Source organism: Pagrus major, chromosome 18 (genome assembly GCF_040436345.1).
Source record: "Pagrus major chromosome 18, Pma_NU_1.0".
Lineage (NCBI taxonomy): Eukaryota > Metazoa > Chordata > Actinopteri > Spariformes > Sparidae > Pagrus > Pagrus major.
This window is the reverse complement of record NC_133232.1, coordinates 33,986,307-34,008,017: the sequence shown is the minus strand read 5'-3', so window position 1 is coordinate 34,008,017 and position 21,711 is coordinate 33,986,307. Positions and strand designations below refer to the sequence as shown.

Here is a 21,711-nt window from a genome sequence, read left to right as displayed (position 1 = left end):
ACAACCCGGCGTGTCAAACATTTTAACTCATGTATTCTCGTAATATTTCACGGTTTACCACAGCGGCGGTCGGCTCAACTCTTCATTCCATCGAGCTCTCGGGAGTCTTTGTCACCTGATCTGTCATTTGTTTAACATTCCTCTCTAATAGTTATTCCTCTGTTTTTTCTCAGTCTCTGTGGTGTAGCCAACCAATAAAGCTGTGCTGTAAATGAATCAGCCCCCCCACACACACCAAACCTGTGTGTGTGTGTGTGTGTGTGTGTGTGTGTGTGTGTGTAAAGTCAAACCAGTATGCCGGCCCAAAGCAGCCAGACTGTAAGGTTGACTGGTTTCAGTGGTCTGGGGTGAGATGTGGTGGGCGGCTGTCTGTGCCTTTGTGTGTGTGTGTGTGTGTGTGTGTGTGTCGTAAGGTATATTAATTCCCTGAGCACCTGCTGTTTGCATTCTCGTCTTATCCCATCGTCACAAACACACACACATGTGCGCCTTACCTCTGCCTCTAATGGAAACAAACAGTGGTTAGAGCTTTTGTGTTAAAGCCTCTCGTTAGTTGTCTGACTGCCAGCTGGTCAGTTAAATTTAAAGCTAAGTTAAGCTTTACAGCTGGGTGGGGTGGACACCCACACTTCAGCAGACCAGGTGCATAAAAAAAGGGCTGCCTAGCTAGCTTGTAGTCATTCAGATCCTCTGCAGCACTTTTTATAGGCTGAGAGTAGAAATGTTCCATTTTAAAGCCTTTATCGACCGATACTGATGACATGCCGAGGCCTTACTTTACCATATCTTAACTGCACAACACTCTCACACCTTCCAAGGTACCAAGAGTGGATGCACTCCTGAAAAGGTAGTGTGGGGTTATGAATTTTTTGTGAAATTTTTACGTTGCATGTATGAGGCTAATGGTCTGGCTGTACGTTAGCTGAGCAGAGCACTCAATTTGTGCTTTCATCATTGCTGACTGGCGTTAGTTGTTTTATTAATCCCTCACAATCATTGTCTCACACACCAGAAGTGAGACTACCAGCTGATTTAACGTTTATGTACACAATTCAGAGAGTAAGATTGTGGTACAGCTACGCCTCATCCTTCATTTATGTTCCTCTACTTCATTATTGATTTGTCTCTTATATGTTATTAACCTTCAGTTTTGTGTCAAATAATGACCCACCCACTGTGCACTCAGTTTACTCAGCTTCCAGTCACAGAATAAAATTAATCCACGAGCTTTACATCAGTACAACAGCTACAGCAAGTTTTAAAAATAAGTGAAGAATATGATATGACAGATTTAAATAGGTCCTATTTTTTGATCTGGACATCTGGATTTTACTGGAAAAATAAAAACACACAGAGTTTTGTAGTTTACTGTCCTGGCACTGGAAACAGACATCTTAGTATGTAGAAGTTACCACAGTATTAGTTACAAACATATGTAGGTTTGCTGACATGAATTAATGTTTATTTTAATGACTAGACGTCATTCTGTACATCTTACATCTCTTTTTATTTCATAGTACATTACAGCCTGTTTTATCAGTTAATTTCACACTACATCTTGTTTTTTTCTGCCAGTGGCCTTTAAGTTTTAGGCGGTGATGCTGATGCCATCGTTCTCCACCTGGCCATATGTCCTCACTGTTTGTTTGTCTCCAGAGCGGTTTCCCTGGTGAGAGCAGAAGTTTCCACTGTGAACAAGAGAAAGATGGAGATAAGGATGGAGAGATTAGCTGAGACGGCAGAGAAAAAAAGAGAAGCAAAGGAAAAATGTAGCCGACTGTAAAAGAGTGAAAGATTGAGATAAAAGAGGAGAGATTAGGGGCAAAGAGAAAAACAGAGGAAGGCGAAGAAAAAGTGTTTAGTCAACTGTGAAACAGTGATAGATAAGACAAGAGAGATTGAGAGAGGGGGACACAGTAAAGGGGGAGATTAGAGAGAAAAAGAGTGGAGTGGAGAGGATGGCTGGGAACACAGAGAAAAGCTGGCAGTGAACGACTGACACATTGACATTGAAAAGCTGTGACTGGAGGAAAGGAGAGACTTGAAAGATGAAGGGAGGGAGAGAAAAAAACCTGAAAGATTGTCGCCAAATGTGAAAAGATAAGGAGAGATAGATAACAAAGTGGTAAGACAGGGAGGAGGAGGTGGATGGAGGTGAAGTGATGAGGAACACAAGTTTTCAGATTGGATTCTGCCTCAGAGTCACTCGACAGTGAAGAGTAGATATTTGATACTGCAAATCAACAAGGGAAAAAAAAATCTGTTTCTTTCATCATGGAAGCTGCTCTTTCCTCAAGCTGAAAATGATAAATCAATGCTGTATTGAGTTTTTTCACCACGTCCAAGAAGGCTTATCAAGCTGCCTCGCTTTCCAAGGAACTGGCAATTACACACATGCTGAAAGCCTGTGACAAGAACCAGCAGCATCGAGTCTGGATGATGGTGAAGTGGCTTGCTTTGGTCTCTTAAATGCACTGGCAAGATGGATGAGACTCAAAGTCATTGTACATTTCTTTTCTGCTTTTTATATTTTCTCATATTATTTCTGCTTCCAAATGTTTGGACGACTTTATGATGTGGGGCTTATCTATGATTATAATGAAAGCAATGTCACCGTACCTCAGAGAGCTTTTTGATTGCAAAAACTTCCAGATAATTATTTTGGCATTTTACACTTTATTAGAAAGACAGCGTGAAATGAAGGGGGAGAGAGAAGGGGAGTGACGTTAGGATTACATGGTCAGCACCTTAAATCTCAGGCCTCAAGGGAGACAGGTTGTAAAACTTTATTTAGAAATGAGGTCACATGTTACTGCAAAAAAAATACCTCATTATTGGAACAGGGGTTAGCTTTATGAAAATACATTGGGCTACGCAAAAAACTGACCCACTGACCTTAAACCTGCATGAAAGATTTTTTGACCACTTCATCACCAAGACAATGAGCTGAAAGACGCTAAAAATCGGCTGATAATTTCCCTGTAGATTCATTATGAGTGGTCCTTTTCACATTATACTGTCAGGTAATCTAATATTAAAGATGATTTGATCTGTTGTCAACAAAGATTCTGATTTCTCCTCCTCTCCTCTCCTCTCCTCTCCTCTCCTCTCCTCTCCTCTCCTCTCCTCTCCTCTCCTCTCCTCTCCTCTCCTCTCCTCTCCTCTCCTCTCCTCTTCATTCTGAGAACTTATTTGTTGAAGCCTATGATTTATATCTCTGTCTGTGCTGTAGTGGGTGGGAGTCTTTGATCAGCGGTCTTTTTATGTGACCTCCCATTGTATCAGATGAGATACTGGATCTATTTAATACCTGTTGTGGACCCAGAAACACATTTTGGGCTTTGGGAGGTGCTGCCTTCGCCCACACCGCCCTCCCTGTCTCAGGCCGGGGTATGGCTCTTATTAGTGTTCCCTGCCATGGCTGCTTGGGGAAAACCTTTTGAAACCTAATATGGTCTTAAATCAGATTTATAAATGTTTAGGTGTATTATGAAAAACACACATGCAGGCCGCCTTGGCAAAACCAGACTTTGTTTATGTGTATGTGTGAGTGTGTGTGTGTCTGTGAGTGAGAGAGGGCAAGTGAAAGCTCTGGAAGCGAGGGGAAAGAGCCGTGTGTGTGAAATAAGAGAGAAAATTGTGTGTGTTGTTTGTCTGCGCTCTCTTGTGTGTGTGTTTTTTTTTCTTGCTCTAATTCCTCCAGTACGACAGCGTTTCAATAAACAGCGTACCCTTATAAAGGGAACCAGTCTATACACACACACTCAGGCAGTCAGTTCATGTTGCAGTATGCATACATTGTGCACCCGTAGTTAAAACAGATTGAATGACAGCCAGGAAACACGATAAGCTTTTAAACTCTGATGATGGAAAGAGAAAATAATTTCATCCCACTTTTTTTTTCTCTGCTGGAAAATTTGCTTCTCAATAATTCGGAGCAGCGGGAGCTCGTGTGTGTGTGTGTGTGTGTGTGTGTGTGTGTGTGGACGTGTGAGTGTGTGTATGCTTAATTCTCCCAGTGCCTGTACGGTAGGAGTGTTTGTGTGTTTTGGTTTGTGTTTGTTTGTGTTTGTATGTTTGTGTGTGTGTGTGTGTGTGTGGGCTCGAATGCTGCGGGGCATTCTCACGCTCTGTCCTGCTGCCACATTCATTAATTTGACTTGAGTGAGAACACACAAACACACACATTCACTTAGCGTGCCTTCACTGAAGTTCACTTGCTTTTTTAGCATTTTTTTTTTTTTTTACAATGAAGTTGTTTGCTTTCAAGATACACTGTATTATATTGATATTGTTAAAGTTTTAGGCAGATTTTAAAGATCAGATTTGTGACCTCTGTGTTTCTCTCTGTAGGGATTTGAACAGAAACAACATCACCAGAATCACCAAAGTGGACTTCTCCGGCATCAAGAACCTCAGGATTCTGTAAGTTTGTTTCAATATTTTGGGTGATAAAACATGAAGTACTGCTGAGATGACTCAAAGGTTTTTAGGCCTGGTTGTTCATCAAGTTCATACTGAGTTCATGCAAGATAACGGGCCTCAAAAACTACTTTCTGTATTGCTCATATGAGTTAGAGAAATCTGTTTGTATGACGTGTTCTTGCATGAGGCCCAGTGACTTTATCTGTATAGCTCATTTCAAGTGCCTTGCAAAACAATTGCAATAAGACTACAGTAGGTTGAAACAATGCTTAAGTTATCTTTGATCACCTATGAAATAACTAAAAGAACATGCTCCTGCAAATAGTTCAGAAGCAGCCCAGTCGCCAGGAGAAAAAAAAATTGAAAGTTAATGTTTTTGTAAACCACTGATTCGATCCCATTCAACGTGTCATAAGCTATGCACCATCCGGACATGTCTACGAAACGTGTGATATCAAGTTCACCGTACTTGTTTACGACCTGACTTTAATATCAGGATGTGGAAGTTATGATGTTGGAGTTAGCAAGAATGGTGCCAAGCCAGTGACCACAGTTTGAGACTGTGTTTCAATATTTGTAAATGTGAAACCGCTGGATATTTTTTGACAATGGACCACAGTTTTTCAACATTTGTGACACCGCTGGATGTTTTTAAGGACCTCAGGACAACTTCCATCCCTGTCTGTGGCAAAAAGAGCTGGAAATTATTGAGGAGAAGTCATAACATCAAGACCTCGGTACGTTACTGCCGTGGTTGTTTGGTTGTTTGTAATTGAACATAAAGAAAAGCAAAGTTGCAACATAAAGAAATCTAAAATTTTAACATATATGTGGTTTGCAAAAACGTGAATTGCCAACATTTATTCTGGTGCTTGGGTTATTTAAAACAGACGTGCTATCTTAAAGAAAGCAGTTTACCTAATGCAACCTGGACTTTGAATCCTGTGGGTCTCACACTCCTTTGGCGTGATACTGTCATACTGCTGCAGAAAATCTATGTACAAGTAGATGTACGGTCACACAAAGGTAGTATTGGTTTCTTTTAACCATGAAGGTGATCTTTCTTTTACCTCGCCTTATATCTTTAGTTGTATAAACATCTTCTATCAACCACACAACTGGGACATCAGAAAATGCTCATATAAGTTATTTATTTATAAGGTCCTTTCAAACAACATATTCAGTCTTTGAGCGAGCTTGATGTTGAATCTACCAGCAGGTCTATTCTGGCCTCTTTCTTTTTCCTTGCTGTGACCTGCATTTGTTTCTTTACAAGGAATCCCATTAACAAAAAAACTGCCATGCTGGAGCAATTAGGCAAATGCTATATTTACCTAATAGGCCAGTATATGGCTATAGGGGAAACAAGTCTCCATAAAATAGAGTTTCCCATCCTAATGAGGGATTTCAGGGCAGGAGAGAATGTAAGTGCCCTATCCAAGGAGTCGAATTTTGTAATTACTGAATATTTACAAGGCTAAATAATAGAGTAATCGTGAGCTGACATGCCAGTAACAAGCAGCAAGACTCCTATTTGTTAAACAAGCAACACGACAACAAGATGTTAAACCAGTGCGGACATGACTATACGGAGAGATTAAACAGCTGAAAAAAACTGGGCAACTTCTGGACAATTGTTAGTGAGAAATTCTGAGTCACTGCTCATGTGAAACAGTAAATAAAAAAGGTAATGTGACTCACAATTCTCTATTGTCTTCCATGTCTCTCTGAATCATAGTTGGGAAATGTTGAACTTTTAAAGTTTTGCAAGAGATACCAGAAGGCCTTTGGAAATATGAAATAAGCAACAAAAACTTTTGAGATTGTTTGAAGCTGCACAGCTTCTGAGTCATCAAGTGTTAAAGGATACCTTCACAATTTTTAAGTCTGTCTTGAAACAGTCATCACATGGTGATATTTTGAAAGGTTTTTGGTTCACTGTAGTCATTTCTTCTCATGCTTCTCAGTTTGATGCTGTAGATACCCTTCTTGAAGACATTTCGCCTCTCATCCAAGGGGCTTCTTCTAACTGGAGGGGAGCTGCGGGCTTTTTAAACTCTGTGTGGGAGTGTCCTCACAGAGTCGTTAAGGACACGTGTGAGCTCTGAGTTTCAGAGTCGTTAGGGCCACTTGTGGGTTATTGACCCAACCGACCTTCATGTGGGTTGCTAGGGCTAGGTGAGCCCAGGTGTGAATGGTTGTTAAGCTGTCTGCAGAGAGAGCTCAGTACTGCATTGTAGGTGGTTGATAAGCAATGTCGTAGGCCACCTCCAAAATTGACAACGTTAATAACAGTCCAGAAGTCACAGTAAGTCATAATATATGTCCTGTTTGTCAGCCAGCTTCATTTTGAAAGTCTTGGACTAAACATGTAGTTGTCAGCAAACATCTAAAACTGACATTTTATTTCCAAAGCGTTAACCTCCTCTCCTCCGCCTGTGTAAAAGAATCAACTGACAGCATCAAGTTATTGCTGATGTAACTCCTGCTTGTCTGACTCGTCGTATCTAAACAGCTGCACTCAGTAGAGTGTGACTCCTTGTCTGCTCTCAGCTGTCCTAATTGACGTTAAGGGCTCTTTCAGTCTTCAGCCTCAAGTGGCTCAAATGTGTGTTTGTGTGTGTGTATGTGTGTGTGTGTGTTAGGCCTATAATAACTATAATCACCGTTGGCTTCATGCAGCTTCCCTCCTCACTCTGTTTTAACCAGACCGGCCGATAAAAATACACTCCCAGCACAAACTACGCCGAAGAGTGGAAATATGTTTATGCATGTGTGTTTTTGCATTTAAAAGTGCATTTGTTCAACTATAACCAAACTTGTGCGAGCCATGGTGGATAAAGATTACGTACTGTCTGTCAGATAATGTTACAGGTTTTATCGATGTGTCTAACAGAGAAGGAGAAAGAGAGAAAACTTTATTTTGCATCCTGTGCACTTTAGACAGGGCGAGGAGCTGTGTGTGTGTGTGTGTGTGTGTGTGTGTGTGCGAGTGTGTGTGTGTGTGTGTGTGTGTGTGTGCGCGTTTGCGTGTGGTGGGGCAGCAGCTCGTTTCATGTGGTTGGTGATAAACTGCTGTGACATTTCCCCACTCTAAATCTCTTAAAGAAATGGGGAGGCGATGGCTTGGGAAAGAGGAGATAGAGTCTGAGAAAGTACACACTCAGACACATGCACATACACACACACATGCCCACGCACGCTCGCTCTCACACACACATGCATTGTTGCATATGATACCAATGGATGGACAAAAAGGCATACATGGTCACACAGAGTGTAGCCTTTACCCTTATCTGTAGTCAAATAGGTATTACTGTTACTTAGCAGACATCTACACACACACACACACACACACACACACACACACACACACACACAGACACATACACACACAGAAAAGGCCTACCTCTGGGATTCCTGCTCACTTAAGCCTTACATACATCCCATGGGAAAAGTTTGCATGTCGTTTAATGCTCCTTACATTCTTCCCAGGGAAGGCTAATGGCTGCAGAAAGAAAGTGTTTCTTAATGCCTGTGCTCATATACAGGCTCGTAATTATTGTTAATTAGCCCCGTGAAAATACTTGACCATTACAGCTAATCAGACTTCTGTTAAACACTTCAACAAGGACTGCATGATTGTGATATTTTACCTTGTTATTCTGCAATATGTATATTGTTAAATGAGAAATACAGGATTTTTCAATAGCTTGACTGAGGGCTATGCACGAGATGTCACAGCAGGCAGACGTCACCATGGTTACAACCACTGAGCATCAAGAGTGTTAATGCGAAATAGAAAAATAACATCTAAAATCTGAAACATTTGCCTTACCTGGCATTGCACATCCTGCGATGTGGATGCTGATATGATACACTGTGCAGCCCCTTACCTCAACCAAACTAACCTGCAGTATACTGGACATACAACGTGACGTATCATGTCGTTTTAGATTTACAAACGTATTATCTGACCTCATTAAAGCGCCTTATTCCACCAGTTTGAATCTTGTTAAACCTGCTGTAAGCCTTGTCGTTGTTTGAGCTAACTTCCCGTCTGGGGATCCTGCTCTTTGCACATTCCCCCGAGCAGACTGGACCGGCTCCTTACGGAGTTCTCCTGATTGGATAGAGTGGGCAGGGATACCAGAAGATTTCTTTTTTGTCTCTTACTGCATGAGCAGGGGGAGGAGATATATGGGTTACTGGCAAAACATTCTGTAACAGCGATTACTGTTGGAATACAGAGCTATTGAACACTTATCTTAATAAGAAAATAACGCTTACAGCAGCTTTGAATCAGAGCAGTCAGACCGTCCCAGCTTGTCCCTGCGTGCATACTCAATGCGCAACACTTAGCGTAATATGTTTGGCATCCTCACATCACAAGATATATTCCAGATTGCGGCGAAATTGACTAATTCCAAACAAATTTGGACGTAGGTGAAAACTTGTGCTTGATATTGAACACTTGGCTGGGAAACGTTTAATGTGGTTTCACCCATTGTGTGTAAACAACAAGTGAAGTTAATATCCCCTGAAGTATTTCCTGATTTGCTGCAGAGGCCAAGCGCTCTGTGTTTGCCACAAGGTAGCGTGACATCATTGTACGTTTTTTTAATGGATGCTAAAACTTTTTCTAATATGGTCGAGTGAAACAGTTATTAGACACACCAGGCCCCACACACATGAAATCAATACTTGTTTTCTCTCTTTTCTCCATCTCCCCGTCGATGAGTAATGCTTGATACAGACCAATATAAAAACAATACCTCATCCGAACGATATGCCAGTATCGACTCCCCACACCATGTGTTTGGCTTCGGATCCGCTGCCTTTCTAAACCTCTTTCAATAAATCAGCGTGCGGTTGATCCTCTCGTTTGGACAAATAAACTCTGATAGTTACTCAAAGATATGTCTTGATGTAGCTTGCCTCGGAGTTTACGAGATATGCTTTTCTATCAAGATGGAGAGAATACAGCTAGACTAGAATAAACATGGTGTTTTTTTACGCTGGCTCGACTGTAATTTATGACTGATGAGGCTCGAGTCTGAACTGTGCACATGTTTACATGCGTGTTAGGGTATTCTTGCTACCAGTGCGTAACTCGGTACCTATGTTCAACCTCCGTATGTTTACACACAAATCTGACATTGCTTATTAGTGCTGGGTGTCTATGTCTATGTCTTGTCTATACAGTATGAACAGTATTTGTGCCTTTTTTAGTGTGTGTTTGCCTTTTTTTCCCCAACTGGCATCACTTTTATGTACTGTGTGTTTGCACTTGTGTGTGTTTGTGTGTATGAACTAGATTAAACATGCTGGTTGTTGGAAGCTGATGGATATTTATTTTTTTATTCATATTTTTATTTTCAACGACTTTTTTCCCCAGATATGTTTGGTGCTGTCGTGATTAGATTAAATACATTTCCCCCCACCCAGAAGTTGTCATCTTTCCTGCTGCAAGTAGATGCAAAGTACAAATATAAAGTCGTGAAGAGAAAAATGGACAGAAAATGCCTTAAGCCTCTCATTATGCACCGGAGTCCCTTTAAATAATAACTACAAAACCCTTTTTGTTGCATTTTAACCAGTGTTCTGCATTATTGATATTTTGGGATTTTCACCTTTTTTTGTATTTGTTTATTTTGTTTTATTTTATTTTATTCATTTCAATTAGCATACACATACAATAACTTAAAATCCAGATAATGAAACAGGCAAGAGATCAGTGTCAGGAGAGGTCAAGAAGTCATCACACTTACACAACCAGTCAGTCGACAGTGATCCAATAAAAAACACAGACATAGATGAAATTACGAGCTCTTAACATGTCCTTCCATATTCTATAATAAAATACAAGCGAACGCCCTTTAAAAATGTCCTTGAATGCAAGTTTTTGTGAGTTTGTTATGTTTCTTTCTAAACAAGTGCATGTTTCAGTCCAACAGATTTGTGTCTCTGTGTGTGTGTGTGTCCTGTGTGTGTATGTGTGTTTATGTAAAGAGCCGGTATGACATACGGATTAATGGCTGTACTCCAGCTGCATGTCTAAACATTATCACTGAAAGAATACTTAAAGGAAGGTCGTGCTTAAACAATTCAAAGTCCACATGGCAGGCCAGACGTCGTCTCTTTTGATGCAGCTACTTTAGGCTTCCTCTGCTATCTCTGCCTTTCTTTAACATCTCTCTTACTCAATCCATCTTGTCATCGTGGGTCTCTTCATCTCCTCTCTCTTGCTGCCTCCTCCTTTTCTTTCCTCTGCCTCTCACATCAGCCACGTTTTCCCTTCGATATCCCCCTCCTCTCCTCTCTCTCAGGAGATGTCACTCTTAACATCCTCAGACAGAGAATATAAACACACATATCTGTACTCTTTCCCATCTGGAAAACCTTAAATCGCCCCAAAAAACAAGACAACACAGACAAAGCGGAGAAGAGAAAAAGAGGAATATTCATTACACTGGGAGCGCCACTGGAAAGACAGACGAGAAGAAGCTATCCGCTGAGGGGTTGAAGAGGGATGGGTTGTTAATTGTTTGTTTTGGCTCACTTCTTTGTGACGTTTGCGAAACGCCGCATGTCTTAAACTTTCTAAACTTTTGTCTCACGCCAGATTCGTTTGTTCAGAGTAATGATTGGTTGTTTATACAACCAGTTTTTTTAAAAGTGCAAGTGTCTCTCTCGATGTTTGAAATCTCTTTATTTGTATCTGGCAAGCGGCTGATTTCTCTGTTTCCACTGTCCAGTAAATGAGATTTATCTGGCGTTTCATCCTTTGGCTTGCATGTTTAGGTCAGCTTGTAACGCTGGGCCATGGATAGTTAATCAGTTACATGCTTGTCCCTCAGTTTGATATTTAAATGAAAAAATGTTTAAGACAGCTGCAACTGCTTCATGTTACTGATAATTTGCATTGCCTCCTTTCACACTGAATGTTATTTCTCTCTTGTGTTGACTTGTCTGCTGGTATTTCTTTTGACTTGTGGGTTTGTTTTAGATGTGATAATAACAACAACTGTTGGTCTCTTCTCTGTGTCTTCATCTCCGTCGCTACAGTCATCTGGAGGACAACCAGATCACTGTCGTCGAGCGAGGAGCCTTTCAAGACCTCAGACTGCTGGAGAGGCTGTAAGTACACCATCTTCACCTGCTACCTGTTGTGTGTGAGTGAGAAAAAAAAAAGATGCACTCCAAACTTAAAGTATTTCACCAGGGCTACAAAAATGCACACGCATAAACATCCAGGAATAGGCATACATGCACACATGCAAACACAAACGCACACACATGCAAATATTTGATCCGCTACGGCAGATTTTCTATCTTGTCAAACATACACACACTTTTGTCCAGTCTGTAAGACACACAAAGAGTGTACCTGGATGATACCTAAATCCATCCACTTCACACACACGCTTGGAATCTCTCATAGATATCGCCTTGTTCAGTGTGTGTGTGTGTGTGTGTGTGTGTGTGTGTGTGTGTGTGTGTGTGTGTCCGTCCGTCAGCTCACACCAAGGCTCTAGTCAATAGAATCGAGGTGTCAGTGCACAACACAACACTTCCCACACACACACACCTGCATGTTTATGACTGTGTGCTGGAGGGATGACAGCTTTGCAGGGAAGATGTGCTTCCATGTTTCTGCTGTACAGACTGTTTTCTGACAATGTCTTCTAAATACATCACCTGCTTTTTTTCAGATGATGTAACATACTGTCTCATTGCCTTATTAGAGATCTGTAGCATTTATAAACTTGCTTTCTCAGCAGTGTTGAATTCACGCTGGTGGGCTTGGACAGGAGCTGAGAATTTCTTCACTGATATGTCAGTTTATTAACTATTTAAGCTCATTAGGGTTTTTATTTTCCCCTTGTCTTTCCACAGTGTACCTCCCGAGTCTCATAAGTAATGAGTTTTGTCCGGTTCCACAGGGTACTTTCTATACTAATCTAAAGATTTGTCTGCCGTGTAGAAGAAAGTTTTGATAGAGCAAGAATGAGGGAGAGAAGGAGACGTTGTCACCTAAAGGGACAGTTCACCCCAAAATCAAAAATGTTTTTTTCTGCATACGTCTAGATTGTTTTGGTGTGAGTTGCCTGGTTTTGGAGTATATCAGCTGTAGGGACGTCTGCCTTCTCTCGAATATAATGGAACTAGATGGCACTCGGCTTGTGGTGCTCTCAGTGACAAACTGCCCGAACTACACCCATCAATTATATCACCGCGCAGAAGGAAGTGTGCATCTACTGGAGGATGAGAAACTTTGTGCTGATGACAGTGCAGGATGTAAACATTAATGTTGTCCTCTTTGGCTGTGGCTGTAACGTTAGCCAGCTTAGTTAGCTTAGTTAGCTATCCTCTCGTCCGTGAGTAGATACACAGTTCCTTCTGCGTGGTGATATGATTGGCGGGTGTAATTCGGTAAAAGAAGATAATCCCAACATGAAACGGCTCCCAACAATGTCTTTACATTATCTTGAGCCACCTGGTCATGATTTCTGGAGAGAGACATTGCTGTTGAGTTTTTCAGATGTCTTTTTTTTGGTACGTAAAGCACCACAAGCTTAGTGTTTAGTTACAGTATATTGGAGAGAAGGCCGACATCTAGAAGGCTACTCCCTCCAAAACTTGGACACTTAAGGAAAACAGAGATCTAGATCTAGCGCTACAGGCAAAAGGCAAAAATATGTATTTTTGATTTTGGGTTGAACTGTCCCTTTATTTCAGTTCAGGTGACAGCACACTCTTCTGACCCTGGACGGAGGAGATGCTGAGTGGCAGCAACATGTGTATCTTTCTAAATGGAGCTCACACATCCAGTAGAAAGTGAGAGGTGATGGGCTGCTTTAGTGTTTGTCTTTAATGTGGTGTGTCGGGAGGGGTCACAGGTTACAGGGTGGTGGTGGGCACAGGAGGCAACATAGCTGTGGGTCAAAACTCACACAAGAGGTGCATTTAAAAACTTTGCTTTGTGTGCAATCTTTATTCAATCTTGTTTGTATGTATGTATCGAGTTTATCGCAGATATTACAGAAGACATTTTGTACTTGACCTAAAGGCTATCTGAGGAGGAAACTAAAAGTCGTCTTTGTTTTCTTTTAGGTTGAAACTAAGAAGCTTCTGCTGTAGTGATGATAATACCGAGGGTTTGATTTTCTTTTTACCTCGCTGACAGTGAAATGCTTTTTAACATGCTTAGCTGACAGGTTCTCTGATGTTGTGCCTGTCAGGGTGAAAGTTGAAGGTTGAGAGGTCTTGGTGCTGAGTCTGTGTGATTTATGGCGTCACGATGTGAAAAACATGGAGCTTAGCTAGTCATCTCTTTGGGCGAGGACATTCATGCATGTCAGCACATGATTTATGGAGTCATGGGGATGGTCATTTGGTAATTTAGGGACTCAGGGTTGGCTTGAAATGGACAAAAGTAATGATTAGGTGATTTTTGTTTCTGTATAAGATTTTGTATCCGTGGATATTTTGGAAGAAGAGTAGGGGATTTTTCGAGTAATGCGATTTTTGTAATTTTGTCTTCCTGACTTCTGGATTTTGAGGTAATGGTCCAGTGAGATTAGTTCTCTTAGTGTCCAAACCATTTCTGCTGGACTTAGAGATTCTGACTAATAGGGATAATTTTCCAAGATTTAAAAATACAGTGCCCATGGACTTGTGGTCTGGTTATATTTCAAAGGTTCCAAGTAGAATAAACTCGTCATTATTATTTGAAAACACACAAAGGATTCTTCTCTTTAAAAACTGTAACGGTTTAGCGAGCGAACATCTTAAAATGACTCATAAATGTAATAGAAGCCGATCGTACGCTTGACTTTTCGTACCAGCAGTTATTTTCTGGGAGCAGGGGTCAATTATTTCAAATGGTGGATGTCTCTTTTTGGACTACGGCTCTCTTTCCATCGGTGCACACAGGAGTGAAAGTCAGGGTCTTATTATCATTATCACAGGGGTTAAAAGGTTGGTGTCTGTGTCTTCTCCAGCACAGATTCTACTTAGTGACCCTGCGACCCCTCCACCCGCCTTTCCTTTACGTTTTCCCCTCCACGCCTCGTTTCTCAGCCAAATGCTTTGGTAGCTTGATAACGCTTTCACTCCCTCACGTCACACTGTCTTCATCTATCTCTGCTGCAGCCAACCCCACCCTCCTGCTGCACACACACACACACACACACACACACACACACACACACACACACACACACACACACACACACACACACACACAGAAACATCTTTCAGCCTTACACAGTCTATCTTTCACTTTACCCTCACATACACGTGGTCAACACTAGTCTTTCACTCACTCCATCTTCTTCTGCCTCTCATTCCTTTGTAAATAATTGCCATGTGTTCATTTTATAGTCAGTTCAATTTACTCAAACAATGAATGGTATTTTCATGTGAAATATAAGAAGGCATTGGGCCTGAGAAGCTGCTCTTTCTTTTCACTTTAGTTGAGAAACAGTCCCGTAGATTGTTATTATGTGTTCTGTATTCAGCAAAATTGTCTTCATTGAAGACGAAACAAACCATGCTAGCTGATGAGTTTACACACCTTACCACCTCATGCTCTTACCACCTTCCTCCTGATTGGCCATTACTGTTTGTCTGATACTCTAAGGCTAAGCTCAGACTGCCAGTCCCAATCCGTTTTTTGGCATTTCCAGATTATATCCAGATTGCTTTAAGGAAGTCTGGACAGCAAAAAAAACCTCATGATATGAAATCCAAATAAAATGTTTGAGGTGGTTTGAAATGTGATGTGAAATTGGATTCCTGCTGTACAGATGCCTCGCAGGTCAGAGACTCTGGTCGTTAATATTGGATTTCAAAGTGTCTTTTGTGTCACTTGCAATGTGACACATAACCAAAAAGTCAAATTCTATAGGCAGTCGCGCTGAAATACATTTTCTGCTCCGTGATCTGAAAATGCAATCGTTTGAGCAGCGAGATGATGGATCTCCATTTCTGATGCTTCTGGTGAACGTAGTCACTAACGGCTATGTCGTTACCACAGTTACCTGATGTAGATAAGTTGCTGATGTCAGGACACATTTGATCGTGTGCAAGTAATGGTACAGACAGTCTGTTTTAGATCAGTCTGAACAAAGCCTACCAATCAAATGCTCTTCAATTTGTGCAGAATGATCACTTGATGATCTCGTAAAGAGCATCTTAAAGTTATTTTTTTTAAATCAGTTTTCAGAAAATGTTTTTAATGATACATGACTGTTTATGTGAGCTACGTGCACCTGACACCACTTCTTCAAAATCTGAGTGCAAGACCTCTCACATTTATAATGTCTTGTCAAATGTTCTTGACAGGAGCAATGCAGGACAGATATGTTATCAGTTTTATTAATGAGAAAAAAATAATAAATATGAATTCTTTGGCAAAGCTTTTGCATTTTGTGCATTTTTGTCCTCTCAGAAAATAAAATAGTCCACTGAGATTAGATTTATTTTGGCATTTAGATACACAGTGGTTCACTTGGCACTCCTATTCCCTGATTGATGGTACAGTCTGAGATATTTACCAAAATATATTGAGGAAACACTCAAAGTAGTGCTAATAAAGTGAATTAGATTTGGCAAAGCTTTGTCTTTTCCTTATCTCTCAGTAAAAATTACTTGTTCCTCCTTTCACTCCCAGGTCAAAGCACAAACAAGGATGATAACGATAACTGGCTTTAGAGAGCTAACAGCTGGATAACCTATAACTGACAACACACACACACACACAAAACACAGCACGATAACCTGTAACTGACAACACACACACACACACACACACACACACACACACACACACACACACACACACACAAAACACAGCACGATAACCTGTAACTGACAACACACACACACACACACACACACACACACACACACACACACACACACACACACACACAAAACACAGCACGATAACCTGTAACTGACAACACACACACACACACACACACACACACACACACACACAAAACACAGCATGATAACCTGCAGGTCACCATCACAGGAAACCAGACAGACATTCCCATGAGTTTGACCTTTGAACCATGAACCCGCTGACCTTGTAGGTGATGCCGTCGCCTGGTTGGTGATAGTTCAGTCAACACAACAGCATGAATCTGGGTGATCTACGAGTGTGTGTCTTTGCCCTTTTCTGTTCATGCTGAGATGAGTTTTACAATGTGTAACCTTTTAACGTGAGATATATTCCCTTTCTTTTTCCCTCCACAGTCGACTGAACAGAAACAAACTCCAGTTCCTCCCAGAGCTTCTCTTCCAGTCCAACCCCAAACTAGGACGCCTGTGAGTACACCTTTCTTGTTTTTCCATCTCTCCATCCAGTGGTTTCCTCAAACCCTCCCATCCCTCTCTGACTCTCCCTCGACGACCTTCTCCGTCTCTTTTGATGTGTTACGTGATCCGTTTTGAAAACACGGCCACGGTGCAATGTCAGAACTTTCATCCAGGGGTTGAGGGTTCAAGTCCCACGCCAGGTGACACAGTGCCGCTCTGTGCTCCTGTCGAGAGGTGAAAAAGAGTGTGCGTGTCAGATGTTCATGCATGTGTGTGTGTGTGCATGATTTTAAGAGGTGAAAGTGTGCCTGGAGTGAATGTTTTGCTTGGACCTGGGCGGAATTTTTATTCGGGAATATTGAGTTTTCCCAGAGTATTCAGAGTGTAAGAGCAGGTCATACTGATGCTGAGAAGACTCCCACTTGCCCCGCTTCTCTCTCGTTTTCATCACACATTCCCAGACACACTCTCTAGCTCTCTCTTCGTGCATTTCAGTCCCATCTGTGCACCCACCCTGTCTCTGTTTCTCCCCCTGTGCTCTCTCTGTCTACACTCCTTCTTTCCACTCAGGTTTTCTATTTGTCTTATCCTCAGAGAGGCTCTGTCAGCTTAGGTTGAAGGTTGAAACACCTTCTAAACTTTATGTATGTTTGTATTGGGCTGCTTTCAAGTAAAGCCAGAGGTAGACCCAGTGTGTGTGTGTGTGTGTGTGTGTGTATTTGTTGTGTGCGTGTGTCTCTTGTGCATGCTTGCTTTTGACTGTATGTGACTGGAGTTATTATTATGTGCATACTTGAATGTGTAAGTGTGCACATGCATCCACTGTATTAATACACTGTGTCTGCATATCAATGTGTTCAAGTGTGTAGTGTGTGTGTGTGTGTGTGTGTGTGTGTGTGTGTGTGTGTGTGTGTGTGTGTGTGTGTGTATGTTGCAAGGTGTGAGGATAGGGAATACCAGCACTGGGACATTAAACTTCTCACTTCTCTCACTCTCTTTTATAATGTTTCCATGAGGCAGAACGGCCTTGGAAGCTACTGTAACCTTTCTTTGTTGAAAACGTTTTTTCTTCCCCGTCTGGTCTTTTTGTTGTTTTCGACATTTTTGAAGCTTTATTTGTTTTACACCACTGAAATGTTGAACATCCAAAACTCACTGCCTGTAGCCTTGAAAAGCGGGTCTTAAAAGTTTGTAGCTTACTTTTTCTCAGAGTGGCAGCTATTGGCTTCACAACATTTACAGCGTATTATAATGTCACGTCGTTGCATTATTATAATGTGTTAAAATGTCCCCTCAAATGACTGATGTATATCAATAAATATGTTCGATATCATCCGAACAGTTTTCGGCACAAAATCAGAAAAAGCACCAGTCAAGTGTTGCAGTATCCTCATACCTTGAAAGCTTTTGCAGGAAGTAGCAGATTAAGTGGTTTATTGGTGGAGCAGGATTGTTGTGAACACACTGCTCACTTGGACCGAAGGTGGATTATCCAGCAGGAGTATCTGAGGTTTTTTTCCCATTGAAATCCATTCTACTGTAGCTACTTTAAGCTGCTTTAAAGTCCAAGGTCGCTATCCTTTGTCGAGGAGAAACTCACAAACTTTAACAGCCACTTTTTCAAGCCAACAGGAAGTGGGTATTTGATACACAAAAAGTAGATTTGTTAAAGTAAAAGGTCACTGAGGACATTTGGACGAATGCTACCCGTCAGTATGTTTCAGTTGAGTAACTTATTTTGATATCAACCGCAAAGTCTACAGTACATCGTCTCATCTGTCAACAGTATGCCCCTTCCAATGTTAACATAGGTCTTATCAAAAGTAAATAGGAGAATAAAAAAAATGCATATTTTTAGGTTTTCAGATAAACTGATGGATGAGATGCTCTTTTTTTGGGTTCAAGCGATTCCTCTTTGTCTTTAGTGAAAAGAAAACGTTATATAACCTCATTGAATTATTTGAAAAGTGCACACTTTTTTGAATGTAAAGCTGACCTGTTGAAATACAAGCTTTTTTCATTTCAACAATTACAATATGCTCTTGTGCAATATATCTATAATCTAACTGTCAGATTTTCTCTACATCACTCTTTTCTCATCAGAATTATTATGAAAGAGCGAAGGAATGTAGAAACCCAACAAAAACAACAAATACGGTTATAATAATGATGGTTTATGATGACAATAAATTAACTTGTGTCACGCTTTCTCAATATCTCTTGTGTTGGCAGAAAAAGCCACAGAAATATTAAATCCTCTTGGGGGGGGGGGGGGGGGGGGTTCACACTGGGAAACCTCTGGACACAGAGTGTGTGTTTTATATATTTGTGGTGGTGTGTGATGCATCACTAAAGACAGCAAAGTTGACTGCTAAGACTGAAAACAATTGTCATTTACGTCAACTGTGGCTAACGGGATTAAACGCAGCCGGACCTCCTCATGTGAACACAAGGGACACACACGCAGTGACAGATGCAAACAATAAAAACACATAAACTCCAACACGCATATTAATGACGTGTCATTGCAGGGTCATAACGTATCAAAATGGCCTCTCAAACGACTGATGTATATAATAACATCGATGTGTTTCCAACAGCTTTGTCGTAAAATATCAAAATACATATTCAGGTGTTTCATAATCACCTCTTCATACTTTTAAAGCTTGGCAGGAAGTAGTAGACTATTGTGAACATACTGATCACTTTGATCACTTTGGTGGCCGGTTATGCTGCAGGAGTTTTTTAAAAAAGCTTTCTGTGAACAGTTTTTCTATCTACTGTATTGTTTTCAAGTTTATATAAAGTTTTGTGTCTACCAGGACATTTTGTGAAATTATAATAAGGTGTTTGTTCTACTAAAATACTCTTTTGTTTTTATCCTATTAAAGGTCATGTAACTGATACTACTGCTACTACTAATAATGATAAAATAAAAATTGTATACCATGAAAAAATGATATTTTCTTAGATGATTATCGTACCGCAAAAACTTTATACCTGTGTTTTGCCTCTTTCAACATTAACTCAGTTGTTATTGAAGAAAAATGTAAAAAGAAACAGCAAAAAAAACCCCAGATCTTTTCTGTCTCAAGAAAACTGAATATCTGCTTGTTTTTTTGCAATTTGTATGTTTTCAGATAAACGTTGGGGAAAAAAAAGCTTAAAATTCATTAAATTATCTAAAAAGTGCCTGAAAAGTTGACATGTTGAGAATACATGCTCCTCATTGGCAGGTTACAATATGCTCTTGAGCAATTTATTGAACAAATTTAAGTGAAGTTTCTCTTTAAAAGACATCACTTCTTTTGTAATCAGAGCTTGTATTGTGAAGGTATAATGGAATGTGAAAAACCCAACAAAAACAACAGTTACAGCGTTAATAATGGTGGTTCATGACGATGACAATAAATAAACTTGTATTTTCTGTCACGCCTTCTCAACATGATCTCTTGCGTTGGCAGAGAAAAGCCACAAAAAGATGAAATCCTCTCTGTGGGGTGCACGCTGTGAAACCTCTATTTAAGACTCTGGACAGACGGATCATGTGTTTCATACATTTTGTGGTGACGCGTGATGTATCGCTGAAGACGGCAAAGTCGACTGTTACGGCCGAGAGCAAATTGTCATTTACGTCAACTGCGGCTTCCAGGATCACACACAGTCAAAACTTCTCATGTGAACATCGAGGACACACACAGTGACGGATGCAAACACGTGCAAAAACACACACATGCTCCATCACACACACACTCTCACTGTTATTTCCAACTCTTTTCTCTTGTTCTTCGCGAGTGACAGTCTTATTTCCTCCACCGCCTGGCTTACTATTCCATAAAACCTCTAATTGGTCTCGATAGCTCTTATTTATCGCCGGTCGATTATGGATCCCTACAGAGCTCTTAGACAACTCAGTAAGAGAGTGGAAAGGGTGAACGTGTTCCAAACTTAACATTATAAATCTCATGTTCTTTATATCCTTACTTTGCCATCAGCACAATCTAAATTACAGTGTCTGGAGTTTCCTCCTGCTCTTTATTTATTTTTTTCTTCTTTCCACTTTTCTCCTCCATTTTTCGGGGGCTTTTTATCCCTTCCGCGCTGTGTTTTTTTTCGGAGAATTAAGGAAGTGCCGGTAATGTAAATAGCGAGGTATGTAGATGAGAGAGCGTGTCTCCTAGAGATTGACAGAAGAGGAAGAAATGGAGGTAGAACAACGGCAGGAAAAGAGCGAAAGTCTATGGGAAGGAGCCTGAAAGAGAGGATAACAGCAGGAGACTAAGGAGGAGGAGACAGGGAGGTTTGCTGGTGGCTTTCTGGTTTGGGTTCGTAACCTTCCTCTCTGTCAGCCTCGGTTAGATATTAAATGATGGCAGTGTGATAGGAATTACCTCTTAACCCTCCTATTAAAGCCCTGTGGTCTGAGGTTTGGAGATGGGAGGAGAGGGAAGGAGCTGGATGAGCATTAAGGGAAAATAGGCATGGGTTGGAGGTTCTGCTCTCGAGGAGGGTGGGAGGTAAGGGCAAGAGGTATCAGGCTGGATAATAGTTTTTGCCAGTCTTGGATTCAATGGAGCGTACGAATCGAAGAGGTTGGCTTTGTGTCTTATTGGAAAATGCTCTAATTGAGCAGTAAGTGCGGATAGTGAGTGCCTGACAAAGACGGATGAACGATAGGTATCGGGGAGGTCATGTGAAGGAGGGAGATGGATGGATGAAAGGATGCTGGTGGAGGATGAAGGGAGCGGGTGAATGGATGGAGGGTTTGGAGTCCGTGACCCCACTAGGTGCTCGGTAGGGGGGAGAGAAAACAAAGATAGGGATGGTGAGATAGATGGATGGTGGACTGGAGTCTGTGGGTTTCAGTGTGTGCAGTCTGTGGTCGTTTTCCCCCCACAGTTTGCAGAGACTGTGGTCTCACAACACATGCACACAGACACACACTGACACACA

The 21,711-nt window shown here is 41.1% G+C and overlaps 1 protein-coding gene across 1 annotated transcript in view; it reads left to right on the top strand.

Annotated features, from left to right (window-relative positions):
• slit3 (slit homolog 3 (Drosophila)) overlaps positions 1 to 21,711 on the top strand; it is a 265,906-nt gene that overhangs the window by 12,821 nt on the left and 231,374 nt on the right. The window contains 3 exon segments of the mRNA XM_073486879.1: positions 4,354 to 4,425; positions 11,494 to 11,565; positions 16,696 to 16,767. Coding sequence (XP_073342980.1) covers positions 4,354 to 4,425; positions 11,494 to 11,565; positions 16,696 to 16,767 — 216 coding nt within the window.